The 21,668-nt window shown below is 36.8% G+C and overlaps 1 protein-coding gene across 10 annotated transcripts; it reads left to right on the forward strand.

Annotated features, from left to right (window-relative positions):
* The first annotated feature begins 253 nt into the window (after window positions 1-253).
* On the forward strand, window positions 254-20,970 carry POLD3 (DNA-directed DNA polymerase). Of its 10 annotated transcripts, none has more exons than XM_020662097.2 (8): window positions 254-477; window positions 6,088-6,161; window positions 6,258-6,382; window positions 7,694-7,853; window positions 7,933-8,351; window positions 9,914-10,435; window positions 11,482-11,563; window positions 20,699-20,970. In XM_020662097.2, exons 1-8 carry the CDS (start codon window positions 403-405, stop codon window positions 20,841-20,843), a joined length of 1,602 nt encoding a protein of 533 aa, XP_020517756.1. In that variant the 5' UTR covers window positions 254-402; the 3' UTR covers window positions 20,844-20,970. The 10 variants fall into 10 exon arrangements, with proteins under 10 accessions (XP_020517756.1, XP_088721760.1, XP_006830231.1 ...); XM_088865634.1 differs by having other exon boundaries at window positions 7,732-7,853; XM_006830168.4 differs by having other exon boundaries at window positions 6,106-6,161.
* Window positions 20,971-21,668: the final 698 nt, after the last annotated feature.

A 21,668-nucleotide genomic window follows, 5' to 3' on the forward strand; every position in this document is an offset into this window, starting at 1 on the left:
TTCTAATAAGAAAATATTTGAACAGTTAGTTTTCATTATAATTTTCTTTTAATGATTTATATTTAGTATTCTTGCATCATACGTACATGTCACTAATACGCAATAAAGGGCAATATAGAAGTTTTTGGTGTACACCAATAGTAAATGATGCTGTTCGTGGGCTATCTTCACCTTACATTCTCTCAGTGGACGATCGATGCCCTGTCGTTTACCTTCCTATCTACGTTTACAGGAGGAAAATAAACGGCGTCCGTCGTTATCATCATAAGACGCCGTCAGCTCCCGCGGCCTGTTTTAACGAGAAGTGGAGGAAGGCGGGAAAACGTACCCTCAAATATTCCCCAATATCTCTCCCTCTCCTCTCAATTCTCAAGAGTGAGTGAGGGCTCGTAAATAAAAATCATGGGCCATGGCGGTTTCAATTCCTCAGAAATCCTCAACGAAATCCAAACCCTAATTTCAGATCGGCTCCAAGTGGTAAACTCTAGAAACCTCATTTATCCAACGTTTACTTATTCCACAGCAATTATTATTGGTATTTTTCATATTTCTTTTGATCGTAAGAATTGGTATTTATGTAATCAATTTAGAATCCTCATCTTTGAAGCTGCGATTTTTTATCTCTCTGTTTCAATCCCATCCAAGAGACCAAAGGCAGCGAAAAGATGCATAAATTTCCGTATGATTTGATACTCTATCAATTGATTATTTCAATTGTTGGTCGGAGTTGAAAGTAAACCTTTTGTGGAATGCCATCTGCAGTTGTTGTATCTGTTTCCTTGCTGATTCATTTTTTTTTTAATATTTATCCATCTTATTGTGCTGTTCCCTGGAGTTCCCAACCTAGGGTTAGTTTCTCTTTGTTTTGAGTTTGATTGTGGTAGGTATTTTCTTACCTTTTTTATCTTGGAGGAAAATCTGTACCAGTATAAAATTCATGAACAAGACTGAGCAGCAATTTAATTTTCAGATTCTGTTTTCCAGAATGCCATTCATTTTTGGCAAGCATGGAAACAAATAATCTCTATCTGCATATACATTCCTTAGACCTCAAATTCTGCTACTGTATGTTTTGTTGGCTATGTGGCCTTTTAAGGCCTTCAAGCCAAGAGTTTTATGAATCAGTGGGAGTTAGAGAGAGACTGAATCTGAGTGCTTGGTGCACTGGGGCCTAGATTCATATACCCCGAGTATTTGAGGCATTGAGAGTATACGTTTTGAGAGTGTGAACTCTCCGAGAGGTGTAAGGTTCACCTCCTAGTCAGGATTATATTGATTAGAATGTCTCATAGTTGATGTGATAAGCCTGGGCTTGGAGAATCCAATCGAGAATAATAGAACCCGAGTATTTAAAAGAGTATTCGTCATGTATGGAATGGTTGGCTCATGGGACATGAGCCCGTATCCCGACACGAGACCGTTCCATGGCATGTGTACTTATAGTCGTATGGAGAAGCCACTTTTTTATATTATTATCAGACTTAAAAGAGCTAGTGTACATGTGCTTTGAGAGGACCCATGTATTTGAGTAGGAACACGTCCCATAGGGGTGCACCAGTAATCCATTGAACCCTCATGACGGGAAGCTCTGGCTCAACGACTTTGATGTGATCAATTATGTGTCCCTGCTATAGATTGTGGAGCATAGGTCCATTGGGTCGGCTTGAAACACCTGTGGAATGTCATTCGGGTTAGCCCAATGGAAGACTCCGACTAGTGTTATAAGTCTAGAGGTCTCATTTACCTTTGGCCCAAATTGATCTAAAATTGATGAGAAAAGATTTTATATTGATGAGAAATTGTGTAATAATGTTGATAAATCATTTCGAGAATTTTTGGGATTTTTGAAGAATTTTCAGATTTTTTTAAACAATTAAAAGTGTGATTTTTAAATTTGTTTAACATAAATACCAAGCAAGGACATCCTATGGGGATGACACATAGATCCCAAGTGGCCATAGGGATGCCACGTGGCACCCCCACCTCCCCACTCGTGGATGACATCATGCTGATATCATATCCATATGGGGACCTATTTGTCATTAGTGTTTTTGTTGGTATTATGTTATAACATGTTATCTTGTTATTTTAAAGTGTTATATATGGTTATGACTTAAATTTAATTTAAGCCACATGGTTTTTTTTGCTCATATGTGCCATTTTTATCATTTGTGAAGTCATGGGATTTTGAGAATTAATTTAATTCATATTATTATCCACATATGATTTTGTAGCATGTAGGTATATCTTATATGGCACCACCTTATGGGCTTGACCCATGTGAAACTTTAGTGTTGTTAAAATCGTATTGGTGGTGTCATAAGATATTTTATTCACATGTGTGGATGTCCCATATTACCTTTATGTCCATGTCCTTGTATTTTATTGACTCACAAATTATTCAAAAACCATGGGCATAAGTGTAAATATGAATTTGGACTTAATGGGAAATAAAACATGAAGCTAAGTGTTGCAAGGTAAAATGACTATAAACTTAGGTTTTAAGGAGTGAAGGATGTCAAAAACTCATCAATTGATCTTGGTGATAAAATATGGCTGAGCGGCTTGGATAAAAGCCTCTCATGTGCCATTGATCTAAGGCATCAAGGATCAAGATCAAATCCATCTTTATGATCTAAGTATAAAAGTAACTTATGGGATCAATTATAACCCTAACTTGAGTATTCACTTCAGAGAGAGAGAGAGAGAGAGCCCTCGACAAAAATGTGGACCCATGAGATTATCTTTTTCCTTGAGCTTTCATTTGAAACCCTTTATGGAGTAGTCCCTCATTTATGTGATTAAGCCCATATTATTGCTTCATTAAGGTATTGATTTTTTTTCGTATATTTTTAATTCCTATCTCATTTCCATTATTAAAGTTTGTTGTAATCCTTAATTTACAGTAGATTTCTTCATTTTTTGTCATGAAAACGTGATATTTGAAGAGTCCCAAAGCAATAGTATAGTCCATACACATGGTATGTGTAGACTACCTTTCTTATTCCATGATCTTGAGTAGTTTCAACTTGATTTTCTTGATCTTATTTTTTTGGAATTTTTACTGAGAATATACAACTGATGAGAGGTTTATTTCATCATATTTGAGCATATGAAATAGTCTCTTGAGTTCCTTTTTTAATGTTGAAAGTTCATGTGGTCCCTTATAGACCACATGGTGTAGTTTCACCGTAACTTCCTTATTTTGTGTAGTATCTTTCTCAAACTTTGAAGGGCTATTTTGATACATGTCTCTCTCATAATTTGATCCCCATTAAGTGAAATAAAAATGATCATTTGATTCCTATTGGATTGATCCTTGAGTTATTATTATCACCCGTGCCTTAGACAATGGGACAAAATTAAGTTATCAAAGGGCCCTTTCGTGGCCTGGGCACAAGGGGTTCGAATCATGGTTTCCCTATGGATGTTTGCATGTTAATTTGATGTATTGACAGTTATTAAATAGATTCATGATTGGTTAAATTGAATATGTTGTGTGTATATTGAGATTGTTCTTTAATCTTGTAGTATGAACTTTAATGCTATGCATTACTATTTGTGCGAATTGAAATCTTATCGAATTATTATGTTCTAGTATATGATGTGTATGAGACATTATGATATATGATGAGGATGAAGAATGAAGATGAAATTATCATATAATTTTGATATAATGAGGAATTGCGAGTGCAAGGCATGCAATATGTTGTAGAGATGTACATTGTGAATATTTGAATATTGTATTGAGTTAATTGTATTTTTGAGTAAAGGATTTGTAATGGACCTATTAGGGTTGAATTTTATTATTCAAATGTGTATAAACCATGTAGGCTGGAATATATGTATTATAGTTTTGTATTGAGATAATCATGTATTTAAACCCTTGGGTTCTTATACAATGGAAATTTTTTAAAAGATTGCATTTCTAGCCCATTGGTCTTATACCACCAACATGTTTGTTCTTGTAAATTGAAGACTATGTTTTTATCTTTTGAACATTCAAGACTTATCCTTTCAGAAGAGCATGTATGCTCATTTATTTTTTAATATATTGGGGTATGCCCTTGTCCATTGCAGAGGGCTTCCTAAACTATAGCTTTGTCCCAACAATTTCATGATGTAGTGTGGTTATGTCTTTGATTTGTTTATTTTTTATTTTTTTATTAAAGGGACCATCTGTATTAGATTCTGAGTTCAGGAATGGATCCCTATTATATGGATTTGCCTGTGTATTCTCTATATCATTTTCAGTTAAATAGAAATTAGAGAATTACTCCTCCCTTGTATGTTGTTTTGTTTGATGTGCTTTTACCCAAGGACTCTGAGAATTGCCATCACCTTTATCCACCAAGTCATGAAATGCAAGGTCAGGTGGGATTTAATGGTGCTCTAAGGTTGAGGAAAGATAGGTCATGTCATAGAATCCTCAAGGCTTAAATATCTGCAAATATTGAAAATTAAATTGTAATACTAAGAAAATTATTATTCCCAAGACAATTATCGGTATAAAAATAGTAAAAACATATGGGAAACAGTAGTAATACTCATGTCTCTTCCAGTGCATAATGTTGTTGTTACCTATTAAATCAGGGCTATCAGTTTCCATTGTTTTGCTAGTGACAATTCTTCCGTGTTGTTGCAGTTGCTGACAGATTTAAGGAACTGCAACTTGTGATTAAATCATGAGACAATGAAATCTATGTCAAAATCATGGATAAATATTAAATCACAAAACAAAATATTTCAAAAGAAAGAGACCTGATAGATATAAATATTTAGATTCTGATGCTTGCATTATGAACTTTACAACACATGAATACTGTCAAATTGAGGTGTCATGCAATGCACTCACTGTCCTTGGATACTGGTTATTTGGGCCATTTTCATCATCGCTACACTTTTAACTTCCTGAGATGTCCTCTTCACAGGAAGATGACTCAATAACGCTCTTCCCCCCTTACCCTCCTTAGTATTAGGTGACTTCCTTTTTTGATATGTTCTTATAGTAATGAAATGTGGAATCTAGGATTAGATCCTTATTTGTCAACATTACAATGATTGTGTTTCAAACTTACTGGTGATTGGCTATGGGAGGAATATGGGCATATGGTGTGGGGCATTAGGTTCTTGGCCATTTGCAGCTTGAGGTTGTGCATTTGTTTGAACCCTTTGTCATCCTCTAAAGTAATTGAGTTAAGAATATCTTCAATAACCTTTGAAATCCTATATTAATGAATGCTGGGGAAAGCATCAAGCCATTATTTAACTGTAGACCATATACAATGAATATATACTTTCTGAAATTCATCCATAAAATGTTTTACGGGCTTATTTTTCCAAGGATTAATTAGACTATTCCAAGTTTAATCATCCTGTAAATAAAACACAATGCATGTTGGTCATTTGGTTCCACTAGGCTGAAAAATTCTAGATTGATAAAGACTCCTAAGATGTGATTGTGTGTAATTTGGACAAACAGGCAAACATGCAGTTATGTATAAGATGGACATGTGAATGTCTTGGAGGCATCTGTCATTTGGATTACTAAACTGAACAAAATTTGCTTGTTCTGTAAAATATTTTGAGTAAACTTAACTAGGTGTTGTAGGGAAAAAAATTTCTAGCCTACTAAATTTGGTGTTTTTATGTGCAAGAAGAATAGTAGTTTGACTGATTTGCTTGTAAAGCTTATAATTGTTTACCGACTTCCAATATCAAACTTTGCTGCCTCATTTGGTTCCTGGACTACTGATTTTAGATTATCCATTTTTTTCCTCAAGGGCATACTGACATTTCTGTCATGGTTGGATATTGCTTTCCTTTCTATGTTATTGAGATCTAGTATTGCCTTTCAGTTGTTACCTTTTTTATCACTTCTAATGGGCTTGACCCTCAAGGCTTGACCTTATCTTCTTCCATGGAAGGATGGAACATTTTAAACTTCTTTTTTCTCTCAGTTCAATGATTAAAATTTTTGATATGGTTTTACTATTCTTGTTCGGATTTGGAGTAGTTGAGTATGCTGATGTCCTTGATTATTTGATCATTTGTTTTAAGGAATGTAAGTTTTTATGTTTTTTTTAGAAACGATTTCCTTCTCAGGTATCATACAAGTGGCTTAGCCGCAATTTCTCTGTATCATCAAACATTGCTAAAAGGTAGACTATTGTGAGTCTGTTGATTCAATATTATATTTCTCGTCTAACACTTTTTAGATTTCATAATGGTGCTTGATATCTTGTCAACATGTGTAGACTGCTTCAAGAGTTTGTTGATTGTCATGGAGATGGGTTAGAAGTAATTTATGCGCTATCTGGGTGGTCAACCAGCAAACATCCATACTACTCCATAAGACTGGTGTCAAGGTTTAACCTTGATGGTATGATTCGCTAACGCAAACCTGGATCCTTTTTGAACTTAATATGTCTGCCATGCCATGTTGCAACATGAACAAATCCAAATTTTTAGATAAACTCATGTGAATATGATTATTGTTTAAAAAAATTGAGAAGGAAAAAAGTTATTGGGTCCAAATTTGCAAGGAACTCTTAGATCATGACTTAGCCTCTTAGAAGCCACATAGAGAGGTGTTTCACCATACCTAAGGTCCCTAATAGAAAACTTCAAAGTGCTTTTATATAAGGCTGATGTTTCCCTTGGAATAAAGAAGTTGACAAAATGTTGTGGAATTACGTGCTTTCCCACCTCAATCATGATCAAATGACAATGTTATGATCTGTCCACCAAAAAAGATGAGGTTTTTAAAATTCAAAGTATGAAATGGCCTGCATCTTCAAATATTTTCCTTGGATGAAATTTTGTGCGAAGTGAAAGAAGGTAGTCGGGTACATGGCTGTAAATTTCATAGTATGAAGAAGCTGCCTAGGATCTGGATGAACTTGTGTTCTCTTCTCGCCATGTAACAGATATATGTGTTGGACATGTTATTGTGTTTGGTTGCACATCATTAATTCTTTGGACATTTATGGAAAGTGTTCATGTGTGCCTCAAGCTTTTTAGGCTCATTCATGACAGAGTGGTCATTGATCTGGAATTTGGGCATGGTGCGCAACCATGTATTTTAGATTATGTTCATTAGATTTATCATTGGTTGCTACATGTGTGCAGGCTTGCATGTGTATAAGGAAAATGAAGATACGTAAATAGACACCACATGTACCAACATGCATATTTTATAGAGCTGCATCTAAAACATGTGTGCATGCTATCATAACTTTTAAGTTTTTATTCAAACACTATACAAAAGCTTTGATTCCTACATTGCCATAAACTTGTCATTGGCAAGTTTGGGCTGAAACGTTTTTCCTGATGAAAGAGTAACCTGCTATAGCATACACCTTGCTATAATTGTTAAATTGAAAAAGGTTTAGATATTAAACCACTTGAAACAAGTTTTGGGTTTCAAATTTGCATCTTCACTAGGACTACACATTTAAAGAGAATATGGAATGAAGGAGCAAGCATAATACCCTTGTAGGCCTCTACAATGCTCCAACACTTGTTACAGTACCCTTTTTGTCTTCTTTTCTATGGATAAAGCACAAAACATTATTCCTTGAAAGAGCTTATCTTTATGTCTTGCATGATTTCATGTCTTTATATCTTAGTCCAATGCTTCGCATTTGTGGTACTCAAGGAGATGCCTTTCCCTTGTCTCATGGTGGTGCAGAAGTCCAGCGGGAGTTTAAAGATGGTTGTTCTGTTCAGGTATACAGCGTGCAACCTTGTATCCCAAAGGATCCCACGGAACTCTGGAATGCCGAATTTGTACAGGCAGAGGAGCTCTTTAATCAGCCTTCAACTGTGGAAAACTGTTTGAGGGATAACAGGTATGATGCAACTCCATTTTCCTTGATGGTCTCTCTCTCTGTCTCTCTCTCACACACACACAAAAGTTCCTTTCTTCAGGTTCAGTGCAGTTTCAAACTCTTTTGTCAAGCGCAACACTAGTGGAGCACCTTTGCGTGTTGGGCATCCGGAGCCTAAGAAGGGTTCAGATGTGGCGGTCCCGTCACGAAATAATGGTATTGTGCTTAAAAGGCAAATGGATCCTCAGGCACAAAAGGAAAAAGCACCCCAAACAAGTACGGAAGAGGGCTTACAGGAGAAGGCTGCAGTAATAGTCATAAAAAATCAAGGTGCCCAACAAATTCATAATCAGGGTGGTAGGCCACAAGTTGACACAATTCATGTTGGTAAAAAGAAAACCACTAATGACAAAAGCTCATCTGCGGGATCTCTTGCAAGTTTATGGGACCGTGCATCTGCAAAATCAAAGCCTAGCTCTGACCAGATAGATTCGGTCGAGAGTGTTCCAAAAACCATATGTAAGTTACACCAGCATTTAAAACTTACAATTTTAAATCTATCACCCGTATGATTTTGGGCTTATTCAAAATTCTACCTGTGTGTGATTTAGCAGATTCACTCTCGCATTTCGAAGACGTGCCATTTCTCCCTTTTGGGATTCACAAATCTTGCATACCCAATATAATCTTTAACCTTCCTTTCCACTGAGATGAAAATACAGAATCTACTCATGTTCTATCTCTCACAACTAGTGTAGTATTTGGTCATGTACACCTAATCGTAAAAACTCATTTTACAAATGCATGTATGTAGTTCTGATAGTTTGTTATGCCCAAGGTAATTCAAAGACTATGAAAGTTTTGTATCCTACAAGCAAAATATTCATGGTATATTGATTTCTTGCAATCATCCTTTACTAGTAAGAAATGTAATACAAATTCAATAATTCACATCTTACAACTATTTTTGGGAATTTAGTATTTTGGTTGCTTTAAAATCTTTATTTTTTTCTATAGGGATGTTAAAACTTTCAAATATCCCCATATTTCAAGAATATTTCCGCAAAAAAATCAATAAAAACATAATATAACTATAATAAACATAACTAAAGAAGTACAACAATTTCTCTTAAAGAAGATACATAGATGGGTGTATTATTACTGAAATATTGATAGATTCTCTAATGATGCTAATTCTTTTGGGTGATTCGAAGAATGTCACTCATTAAAAGAACAAATGTTTTATAGTTCTATATGAAAATGTACAGCATGTTGGTTGCTTTTCAATCTTAATTTTGAGAACCATGAATAATCTTAGCGTCCTTTTTTTCTGATCCTTATTATTCTTCTAAAATTACCTTTGATGCAATATTTTAAAAAAGAATAACAATTACAATATTTTGAAAAAGAATATTGATAGATTCTCTAATGATGCTAATTCTTTTGGGTGATTTGAAGAATGTCACTTTTAGAAGAACAAATGTTTTATAGTTCTATATGAAAATGTACAGCATGTTGGTTGGTTTTCAATCTTAATTTTGAGAACAAGTGAATAATCTTAGCTTCCTTTTTTTCTGATCATTATTATTCTTCTAAAATTACCTTTGATGCAATATTTTGAAAAAGGATAACAATTACACTAGTGTTTTAATCACTGTCAGAGGTAACTATAGTCACTGTAGCAATATATGGAAAAGGTTAAGGATTTCTTGAATGTTGCTTGGGTTAGAGGGTTTCAGTCAGGCAAGTCTTGATAAGATTCTGCATATTCTCTTGAACCCAGTTTACTCTTTACCTAGTCAACTTGGATTGGGAAGGGTCCTCATCCCAGTATTTCTTTTTCTGTGAATTTCAAAGTGCAAGGGGGCACCCATACAATTTTTAGATTCTTTGCAGTGAATTAGTGGAAATCCGCGTTTTAGTTTTTTTTTGGGTGCTGAATTTAGTTTGCACGGCAAAGTCAACTATAATGAGAAGTCCATTTTTCTGTATCCTAAATGCAAATGCTTGATCTTATTATATTACCATTGTACAAATAATGGTCAAATTAATGCCTTTTCCTTTGATTTATTGTTGTCCAGTGAGTGCTGAAGGTCATATACGTGCCCGTGAGGCGGTGGAGGAGATGAGTAGTGGCGATGAAGAGGAAGGCTTTTCACGAAGAAGAATATCAAATAATGGTGGAAATGGAAGGAAGCGGAGGGTAGTTTTTTGTCCTTCAGATGATGATGACGATGATGATGAAATTGTTGTAAGCATTGCAACACCAGAGCCTCCAAAAAGCAGATCGGTTTTTGGAGCTGAAGCTGGTATTAATAACTCTGGGTCTGCTCTGGAGAAAATGGATATGCATACTAAAGAGCAGAATAGTGATGGGCATCTGAAAGAGAAACAGCAACATAGAGACAATGGTGTGAGGACGACTGAGAAAATAGAAGATGCTAGCAAGGGTGTGGTGTCTAAGGTACCTTCGTCTGAGGTGATTCGTGGTCATATTAATGGAGAACAAAATAATGAAGATAAGAATGCTGCCATCGCTCCTGCAGGCCCACCTAAGCGGAGAAAAGTTCTCAAGACACGGATTGATGAGCGGGGGAGAGAAGGTATGTATAAAATAACACAAATTGTGGGTTTTAATTCTTATGTCATTACTCATTACCAAAACAAAACAAGGAAAACAGAAACTTACAAATTTTGGGTTGGTGGGACTGTCTGCAATCGTCCTGATGAGCACATGACATTTCATTTGAGCATCTCTGGAAATTATTTATAGAAAACAAAAAAAGCCGGACAACCACTAACAGAAAGAAAAGGAAACTTTTTGGGATCATGACACTTGCTGCTGTGGAAATTTAATTCTGTCCTGTTGATATCAATTACATCTGTTTAAATTGCATCGGAACATTTTTTTTCTCCTTTTTAGTCCTTGGTGACAAGCAGTAAAGTAGACATGTATGACATTGTTTTATTAAATGAATTGATATTTGGTTATTACTTCTCAAATATATGCCTCTTAAGTTCAATTCCCCAATTTATAGACTCTCTTTTCCATAAACAGGAAAAAAAAAATTATTACAGCATCGATTAAGTTATCTCGGTTACAAGAAGTCCTGGAAAGCTCTACATAATGTCAAACTTTTTTGCTTTATTTCTTGACATCTTTTGATATAGTAATAGTAGAAGTGTAAGTAGTTCCTCAGCTCCTGTGGTGTTATTTTCTGTTGGAAGATAGTTATTTTCTGTTGGAAGAATAATATCCATGTAGATGCTATGTCCGTATTACTGTAAGCATTCTATCTAATTTGCATAAATGTGGAGAGATTCATTTTCTCATTAAAAATATAATTGACCTGTTATTTGCGTATTGACTTTTGTTGTATTGTCTCAAACATCTGGTTTCAGTAGCTTACACACTATAGAAAGAAAATAAAATTTTCACATGGCAAAATAAAGCTTTCCCCTATAATCCATGATTTCCCAAAGGATTCAGGACATTTTATATTCTTAACAAGTTTTTTTTTTTTTTAGCAAATGTTGCAGTTGGATCTTGATCATATTGCAGTATGTACAGGATGTGGAGGCATTTTGGTTGATTTATTTACCTTTCTCACTTGACTTATTGTGCTAAATCTTTTGGTGTAAATTTCAGTGACTGAGGTTGTATGGGAGGGAGATGCTGATGACAGCAGTAACACAGCCAAGGAGGCAATAACTAACAATACTGACAACAGGTCAGTTTTATTTAGATATATTTCTTATATTAAATATATGCTTATTTACCATGTCAACTTAATTTGTTCAAGGCTATAATCTGACTTTGAATTTAGTGGCGCATGCTGATAATGCTAATTCAATTAATTTGGATGCCCAATTTATGAATCTAGATTATGTTGTCAGCTGAAATTATTGCTTCTAATCGAAAAATGAGGAATAATAAAATTAGTGGCTATGTAGGGTTCCCAGGCTATAAATTCAGAAAGTTTTTATTATCTTTTATTAATAACTGGGTAAATTCTACTTACATTGCCAAAATACACAACGACAGTAAAAACCTTCTCCAATCTAGGATCTCCTTCTCAATGTCTTAAAAATGAACTTTTACTCTTAGACAAACATTTGAATACAATATGAACCAAGAACAAGAAAAAACAAACTGAAAAATAAACTGAGAAGACTTGCTCAATTTTGCCTAAGATTACCTTTGTAGGACTTCGCACACCCCACATCCGACTACTGAACCAATTGCGCACTGATCCTTAGGTCCTCCTTGAGTCCTCCAATATGGGAAGCACCTCGGAAATACCCTCTATAACTTTGAATTGGGGCTGAGAGCATAAAGTGGAAAAGGGTTTTTCAAGCCTCTGAAAAAACACAATTAGGATTTCTTTACAACCCTTTAAACCTTGGGCAATGCCACAATGTGGCACCACCCCTAAACTAACTGGGTTGGGCATGCCCCTCTCACAAAGCACCTTGGTCGGGCATGCTACTCTAGGTTTCCTATAGGCATACCATCCTAAGAGACAAAAAGCTAGAGAGAAAGAGATATGGGCATGGGGGAGAGAGGGAGAGGTCAGAAAAGCCGAACTGCGAGAAATGAGGTGAAAACCCCCTTTATATAGGGTCTCATGGCCTACGGTATGTTAACTTTTATTAAGCTTTAACTTTGACCTTGGGAATCCTAGGTGATCCGTGAGGTGAAGAGTGAATTGAATTTGAGCCTTCAATTCTGTATATCACTCATCATGATTAGGGAGGATCCTAGAACCATTATCCCTTTGATCCTTGACCCATATCTTCTTCTTAACTCCATTAGGATTGATTTCATAGTTCCATATGAAACTAAAATATTTAGAAATTCAAAACTTAATTTGAATTCCTTTTCCTCTTTTAAAACAAAAAGCATTTTTTTTTTTTTTTTAAACAAAAAATATCCTTTCCCATAAGATCAATTGTCTTACCTTAACTAATTCCATTAGCGATAGGAGAGGGAGAGGAAGGAGGGAAGGACATGGGGACAAGAGTGTGTGAATCCCTTATGTCGCACATAATGATGATGTCTCACATGTTGGGCCATGGCCAATGGCTTCCTCATGTGGGCTTCCACATTATTAAAAGTGTACAAAAATTTTATAATCTATGAAAATGCCCTTAGAACATTTTAAATAAATAAAATGAATTTTAAATTTGAAATTAATTAATTGATTTAAAAATTCTCCAGGCAACATAAGAATTTCGAAAAATTATTTTTTTGGATTCCAAAAAATTATCAAATCATAATAAAATAATTCTTGAAGAGGATTGGTGCCAACAGTTTAGGAAAAACGACTTTTCAAGGCACCCCACTTATGCGAAAAATCCATTCCCACAACTATCTTCTCACATCAACCCAATGGGACCTATGACCTACAGTCAATCGCAAGAGCTCATGATTAGCTCGTCAAGTTTGGCCGATCAATAGCAAAACCTGGAATCTATATGGTCCACCCCCCTGCAACCTTCCCAAGAGTAAGTCATACCCATAAGGATCGAGGTTTCAAAAAATGCTAGGAGGCCCCCAGGCGGCCTGCCTAGCACCCAGGGCCTAGGCGGGCGCCTCGTAGTTTTAAAAAAACGAGAAACACCTTACGTCCTTGAGCGCCCGCCTAGGCGCTCGCCCAGGTACATCCGCCCATGTAGGGACTGCTTGGGTCTAGGCGGGCGGATTTTTGGTCCAGGCTGCCTAGGCGGGCGCTTAGGCGCCAGGTGAACTGTTTTTTAAAACATTGATATGGATAAACACACACATATCCCTGTAATGCGAGGGGACTATCTCTTACGCACATGCACATGACGCTCTCAAGGCTGGTTTCTAATTTGTGGCTATCATATGTACGTGTCATGTGGTAGTTCTTGAGGATTTGGCCCTTGCCCTCACCGAACGCAAGAGATCATCAGCCTCAGGCCCACAATCATCATCCCAAGGCGCATCTTTCCTACCTCAACGATGGACGATCCTTTGGAGTAACCTTCAAAGGCAGTGTGTATGCCCATTAGTAAGAGTGTTGGACATGACCTGGGCCGAGACCGCTCAAACCAAGGGCAGACAACAAATGGTTCATACACTCTTATTAAATTGCTCATCCATCCACTTGGCCTTTGAAGGCCATATAATCTTTCTCTCTCTCTCTCTCTCTCTCTCTCTCATTCTGCAATGTGCATGCTTGGTAGACACATTCGCCACTAAGCCTTTAGTCAATGGATCTGCTAACATAGCCTATATTAGGAGATTTGCTCAGATCTCGATGCATATATGGTAATGGTCTGCCTTTATATGTCTGGATTTCTTATGAAATTGTGGTTCCTTAGGCACTCAAATTGTGGCTTGGTTGTTGTAGAAGATCCTCACACGTTAGCACTTTACTGGAAATGAATCTAAGTTGACTTAGGAATTTCTTCAACCAGATGGCCTCTTTTGATGCGAGAGAACAAGCCACATATTTTGACTCCATAGTCGATAGTGCAATGACTTCATGTTTATTTAAGCATCAAGAAACAACACCACTAGCAAGTGTGAAAATATATTTGGATGTGGACTTCATCTCATCTGGATTGGAATATCCCTGTATTTGAATGTTCGAGCCTCTTCCATAAGTGAGAGTGGAATTAACAGTTCCCTTTACATATCACACAACTCCTTTGATTGCCTTATAGTATTTCTTGCTTGGGTTAATCTACAGCCTGCTTATCATACGCATAGCAAATGATAAGTCTGGTCTTGTCCCCAACATAGCATTATCAATGAGCCAACTGCGCTTTTGTATGGGGTTCTCTATACGACCTCTTTTTCCTCTGAACTTGTGGGACACATGGCTAGGCTTAGCTTGACCTTCTTATCAATAGGGGTCACTATGGGCCTACAATTTTCCATCCCAAATCTTTTCAAGATTTTCTTATATGCTTCTTGAGATAATTGGATGATTCTGTTTCTCGTATTTTGATTCCCATAACATATGAAGCCTCTCCAAGATCCTTCATATCAAAGTGTTATGAAAGTATAGCTTTTGTTTCGAAAACAAAGTCATTGAACTATTGGTTATAAGCATGTCATCCACATATAATGAGATGAACAAAACACCATTGATGTTGATCTTGACATGTATGCAATAATCCTTCTAGTTGGACAAAAAGCTAGCTTTTGCCAAAGTCTCTTAAAACTTAATATACTATCGAGATGCTTGCTTCAGGCCTTAAAGAGGTTTCTTAAGTTTACACACTAGGCATTCCTTTCTCTTCTCTATGAGGTCCCCGGTTTGTTTCATATAGATTTCTTCTTTAATTCCCCAATTAAGAAAGGTTTTTTTCATATCTATTTGATGGAGTTTGAAATCGAAATGGGCTACTATGGCTATTATGATCCTAATGGATCGAAACTTAACCACAGGGGAGAAGGTTTCATCATAGTCTATACCTTCTTTATGGGTGAACTCCTTGGCTAACATTCTTGCTTTATACTCTTCTAGCTTCCCATCTGAGTTCAACTACTACCTAAAAACTCATTTGCAACATATAACTTTTCTATCATGGGTCAGGGTACTAGGTCCCAAACATGGTTTTATTTGATGGAGTTATTGGATCCTTTTAGGGTAGGTTATGGCTTCTTGATAGGAACAAGATTCATGCAAGGATTCTTTCAATACATTCATAATGTTCTCCTAGGAAGTGAAGAGTTCAGGCTTTTCTTGATACAGTTAATTCTCCAAGGGATCCCGAGTCTCACCCATGTCACTTATCAGCTCATAATATTCAGCTTGCTTATGAGTGCCACGTGCTTTGAGGAACTCATTCTCAAAGAAGTGGGCATCCCTACTTTCAAGAACAGCCCCTGTATCTAGATCATAGAACATCTATCCCTTACCATGATGTGGGCATCCTATAAAAATGCACTTAACAATTTAGGGTTCTAGTTTTATCCTATTTTGGTTTGTTTGGTTTTCTAATTTGAATTTATACTTTTGAAATAGTCTAGGGTTTTTGACTTTTCACCAAAGACCCAACAAGTACACATGGCCATATTGGGAGTGGTCATATATAGAAGTGATTTTTTGTGACCCATAACAGCCACATTCATAGGTCCAAAAATATTAAGTTGGACGACGTCTAAAACAACAGTAGCTCTGAGCTTTCATTAAGGGTTTCTTAACTAGCTTTCGTTCCACAAAATGACTCCCACACTTGGTCAAATCCCCATTCAATAATCCTTCTCTCTTTTATCTCTCCATCTTATAATTTATATGCCCCAATCTAATATGCCATATATAAGCATCATCAACATCTGCATAACATGATACACCAGAAATAAACAAAAGGTGGAGAGTTTATTTTAAAAAATTATTAAATGACGAACACAATGGGAACATAGTGGTAGAAGAACTGTTGGCATAAATGAGGGTGGAGGTCATAGATACATTTATTAGATTAGGATAACGGAACCGAAAGAAGCTTTGAGATGAATGAAAATAATAAAGGCTTTAGGACTATACGATATCCTGATAGAGGTTTGGAAGTGCATGGGGGAGGTTGGCATTGACTGTTGACTAGGCTATTCAACAAAGTTTTGAGAACAAAGAAAATGCCAAACGAATAGAGAAAAAGTATTGTGGTACCTATTCACAAGAGCAAAGGAGACATACATAATTGTGCAAACTATCGAGGGATCAAACTTATAAGTCACATTATGAAGCTCTGGAGAGAGTGATTGAGCAATGACTAAGGCATGAAACGAGTTGTATCAGAAAACAAATTTGGTTTTATGTCAGGGAGGTCAACAATCGAGGCTAGTTTCCTACTTAGGCAACTAACTGAGTAGTTTAGGGCAAAGGAAAAGACCTCCACATGGTCTTTATTGATCTAGAAAAGCTTATGATACAGTACCTCGAGATTTGATTTGGTTGGTGTTGGAAAAGAAAGAAGTCTCTAGACACTATATCGACTTGGTGAGAGATATGTACGATGGGGCGTTAACTAGTGTACGTACAAGTAGTGGAAAGACGAGTCAGTTTTCAATGACAATAGGTCTAAATCAGGGGTTGACATTGAGCCCATACCTCTTTGTCTTAGTTATGGACGACTTAACTAGGCACCTACAAAAGGAAGTACCGTGGTGCATGTTCGCAGATGACAGTTTTGATCAATGAGTTTCCAAACAGCATCAACACAAAGTTAGAACTTTGGAGGGATGCTCTAGAATTTAAAGATTTTAAAAATTTGCCGGACTAAGACAAACAGAGTATATGGAATACAAGCTTAATAATTATTGGAGTAGAAGTGAGGAAGTAGTTAAGATTGATGGCCAAGAAATATTAAAAAGAGCGCACTTTCGATATGTTGGGTCAATAATGGAGAGATTGAGGAAGATGCCGCACATAGAATTAGAGCTGGGTGGACGAAGTGGGGATGTGCAACTAGAATTTTATGTGTTTGTTGCAATGCCAATGAAGTTGAATGAAATGTTCTATCGGACAGTTGTGAGACCAGCTTTGCGCTATGGGGCAAAATGTTGGGCGGTCAAAAAACAATGTACCTATAGAATGAGTGTAGCAGAGATGGGGATATTGAGATGGATGAGTGGCAAGACAAGAATGGATAGAATTCGAAATGAATATATTTGGAAAAATTTAGGTGTAGCACCAATAAGCGATAAGATGAGAGAGAGTAGACTTAGATGGGCTGGCCATGTGTGGCGCAGACCCAGTACAACACATGTTAGGAGGTGTGAGTTAGTTCAAGTGTAAGGCTCAAAAGGGTAGATCCAAAAGGATATGGTTGGAAATAGTGAGAAAATGTATGGGGACTTATGGCCTCACTGACGGTATGGCCTTAATAGAGCAGAATGGCGGCCCATGAATCGTGTAGCGAACCCCAATTAATTGGGAAAAGGCTTTGATGATGATGATTATTGCACTTGAAAAGAAACCAACTACAAGAAGTCCAGTCATCACAATCTCTTTGTGCAGTTTTTTACTTTTACCCTATTGCCAATAAATATGGTGGAATATCCTTCCTTAGCCAACTTTGAGACCGAAACCTCCTTCTCATCTCTAGAGCATAAAGAGTGTGCTTTAGAACTACCTATTTTTTGTCCTCTAACTGAAGGACATAATCACCATTACTCAATATTTTTGTCTTTTGATTACCATCCATAAAAATATGTCGATCCCCTAGGGCAACAGGCTTGGAATTTTGGAAACCATCCTTGGTGTTAGACATGTCGGTAGTAGATGCCGAGTCAAAACACCATGATCCCTCCTCAGGGGTCAGCTAGCAGAGTCTCTAACACCAAGCACGCATACTCCCTATTACCCCCAGGATTCGTATTCTATGTGGCTTCGCAATAGCTCACTATGTGCCATACTAATTAAAATATTGGGTGTTCTTTAAATCCTTCTTCTCTTAGGCCCATGATTTCCTTTTTGATTTTCATCTCTCTTATATTTATTATTGCACTTGCCCTTTTCCTTAAAAGATTTGGAGTTGGTTTTCAGATTTACGAGATTCACAGAGACTTTGAAAGTTGGAGTGTTGCGAGTCATCCTTCTATTTTCTTTTGCTTTAAGCTTTGTGATGATCTCTTATCAGGCTGTACATGAGCTGCCTCATGCTCTCGAACCATTGCTCTGTATTTCTGGATGTGATAGGCCAATTTTCATCTTTTATCTTCAAGTCTGAGTATTGCTTCATTGCAAAGGTTCTCCTAGTGAGGGAAGGAGTGGCATAATCATCTGTGGGCATGAGAAGGAGATGCTTTGCCAGGTATTTTTGCCCTCCCACTGAGCATAAGCATCCCTAGGAGCCTCTGTGGCATTACTTCTTGGCTTGGGTCAAGAATTCTCTTAGCATCTGACTGAATCTTGCCTCCAAGAGAAAGTAAATGATCTTATGTTTCCATGAGGCATAGGTTTTTCCATTGAACATTTTGATCTTTAAAAGTTCAGCCGTGAAACTTTGGCTGCCATGTTCTTAACTTAAGAAACAAAGAGACTTCCTAAACTATGGCAGGAAGAGGACCGGCTCTGATGAAAGTAGTGGCTATGTAGGGTTCGTGGGGTATAGATTCAAAAAAAAAATTTCTTTTCTTTTAGTAATAACTGGGTAATATTATTTACAATTGCCAAAATACACCGCGGAAGCAAAAAATGAAACATACTACAATCTAGGATCTTACTCTTGCTGCCTTAAAAATAAACTTTTATTCATAAACAAAAACTTGTATTACAATATGAATCAAGAACAAGACCAAACAAACTGAGAATTAAACTAGGATGACTTACTGCAATTTTGCCTAGGATTACCTCTTTAGGACTTTGTGCATCCCATACCCAGTTACCGAACCGATAGCGTACTTATCCTTGGATCCTCGTTGAGTCCTATATGGGACACACCTTGGCTCTAAATTGGCTGAGAGCATAAAGTAAAAATTAAGGTTTTTCAACCCTCTGAAAAAAATACAATTAGGATTCTTTACAACCCTTTAAACCTTGGGGCTTGCTGCAATGTGGCGCCACCCCTAAACTAACTGGGTTGAGTGTGTCCCTCTCACAGAGCACCTAGGTGGGGCGTTCCACCCTAGGTCTATTATAGGTGGAGTCACACCCTAAGAAAGAGAAGGCTAGAGAGAGAGAGAGAGAGAGAGAGAGAGAGAGAGAGAGAGAGATAGGGGCGTGGAAGAGACAGGGAGAAAGAGAGAGAGAGGTTAGAAGAACTGAACTGAGGGAAATGAGGTCAACTTCTATATAGGGCCTCATGGCCTAGGGTATGCCAACTTCTATTAGGACATAACTTTGATCTTGGGAATCTCAGGTAATCTGTGACGTGAAGAGAGAATTAAATGTGAGCCATCCATTCCTTATATCAGCCATCATGATTAGGGAGGAAAGACAAGAAACCTAAAACCATTATCCCTTGGATCCTTGACCTATATCCTCTTCTAACTCTATTAGGATTAGGTTTCCAAATTCCATAGGAAACAAGATATTATTAAAAATCCAAAACTTAATTGGAAACCTCTTTCCTCTTTTGAAACTATAATCCTTTTTTTTCTTTTAAACACAAAATAAACAAAGTATCTTATCCCACAAGTTACTATAGTGCAGAAGGCTTTATCTTACGCACATGTACACAACACACCAATGTTGCTTTCCAAAATGCGGCTATCATATGTACGGGCCATGCAATTGTTATTGAGGATTTGGCCATTGCCCTCACAGGCCTCCGATTGTATGTAGGAGACCACTAGCCTCCTAGCCCATAATCATCATCCCTAGGCAGCTCTCCGACCTCAACGAGGGATGAAAGTACATTGTAACCTTCAACAGTAGTGCCAATGCCTAGGTGTAAGGGTTTTGTACATGACTTGGGTCTAGAGCACTTAACCCAAGGTTAGTCAGCTGACGGTTCATATACTCCCATTGAAGTGTGCATCCACTGTAATTTTTATTTTGACATGCTTAGTCTCAAGGCCTTTAAAGGCTACAAACCCCAATAAATAGTCATGTTGATACCCTTTTTCTTTTTTCGACTTTCCATGGATCTATATGTTTCTAATTTTTGTGCATCATGTCAGTTTTGATTGCTTGTTTTGGTTATTTATTGTTGGGTACTGATAAACTGTTGATTTTGATTTTAGCCCCAAGCTAAATTTGATCGATGAAACTGGCAAAGTGACTGCGCTCTTTCTTGTGTTTGTCAATTATGAATGTGGCTTGGTTTGTTCAATGAAGATGATTAAATTATTTTCCCATTGTCATTCAACAAGAAGAAAAAGAAGACCTCTTGGTCAATAATGTATAGAAGTTCTCTGATGATGATTTGAATATTTGGAGGTGCAGGTCTACTGCAGCACCTAAAGCACCGGCTCCAGTGAAGGCTGCTCCATTTAATCCCCCTGCTAAGGGTGGTGTTAAGAAACCTGCCAAAGGTGGAGTGAAGGATCCTAAACAAGGAAACATCCTTTCATTCTTCAAAAAGGCTTGAGGATCGGTCAGGGATCTAATGCCAATGAAGCTTTCTTGTTACTGAAAACTGTGAATCTTAATGTTAATATAGTGATTATGCTGTCTTATTCATTGGTTTTTAAAGCTGGAAATTAAGAGTTCCTTCACCTCCCTCCTAAAGAAAAAGAATGAGTCTATCTGAAATCAAATGACTTTGAAAGGTTACACATCTATCCATATAGGAAACTTTTGATACTTTTTTTTTTGGGTAAGCCTTTTTAACTGGCAATGCCACTTTTGACAAAAACTACTTTCTAAAGTTGATGTCAATTTTGAGTTGAAGAGCTTTTCATTTGCCAATGTGAAACAAAAAGTACCATCTCATTTATGTTTTGAGTGATACTAATACAAATTTAATATTCTGTTATGGCTGATGGTACCCCCAATTAATGCTTATCAGCCTAAAATATAAAACCATGGCTTTTTATGATATTTTATATATGCCTTACTCTAAATGATGAAATTATTTCTCTAGAAATGATTGGAATCAAACCAAGCAGTAATTAAAGCCCAAAAAATATCAATGCTTCTTGGCAAATTTCTATTCATATATCAGCAGATCTTATAGGCTTGTGGTTGGCAAGTCCCAATGCACATTATTTTGAGCTAAAAAAAAAGCTGATCCCCACAGATTACAGCAAGAGATAAAGTAATTATCTTGAATTAATGTAGCACAATTTTCTCCTTTTCTTATAAGGAGAACAAAACATACAATATGCAGCATTAAACTAAAGACTAAAAGGTTTAGATTGCAGATTTCTTATATTTCCCTTATGCAGTCAATTTCTGTTCTATTATTATGATC

Source organism: Amborella trichopoda, chromosome 1 (genome assembly GCF_054954075.1).
Source record: "Amborella trichopoda isolate Santa Cruz 75 chromosome 1, AtrichopodaSantaCruz75HAP2 v2.0, whole genome shotgun sequence".
NCBI classification, from domain to species: domain Eukaryota; kingdom Viridiplantae; phylum Streptophyta; class Magnoliopsida; order Amborellales; family Amborellaceae; genus Amborella; species Amborella trichopoda.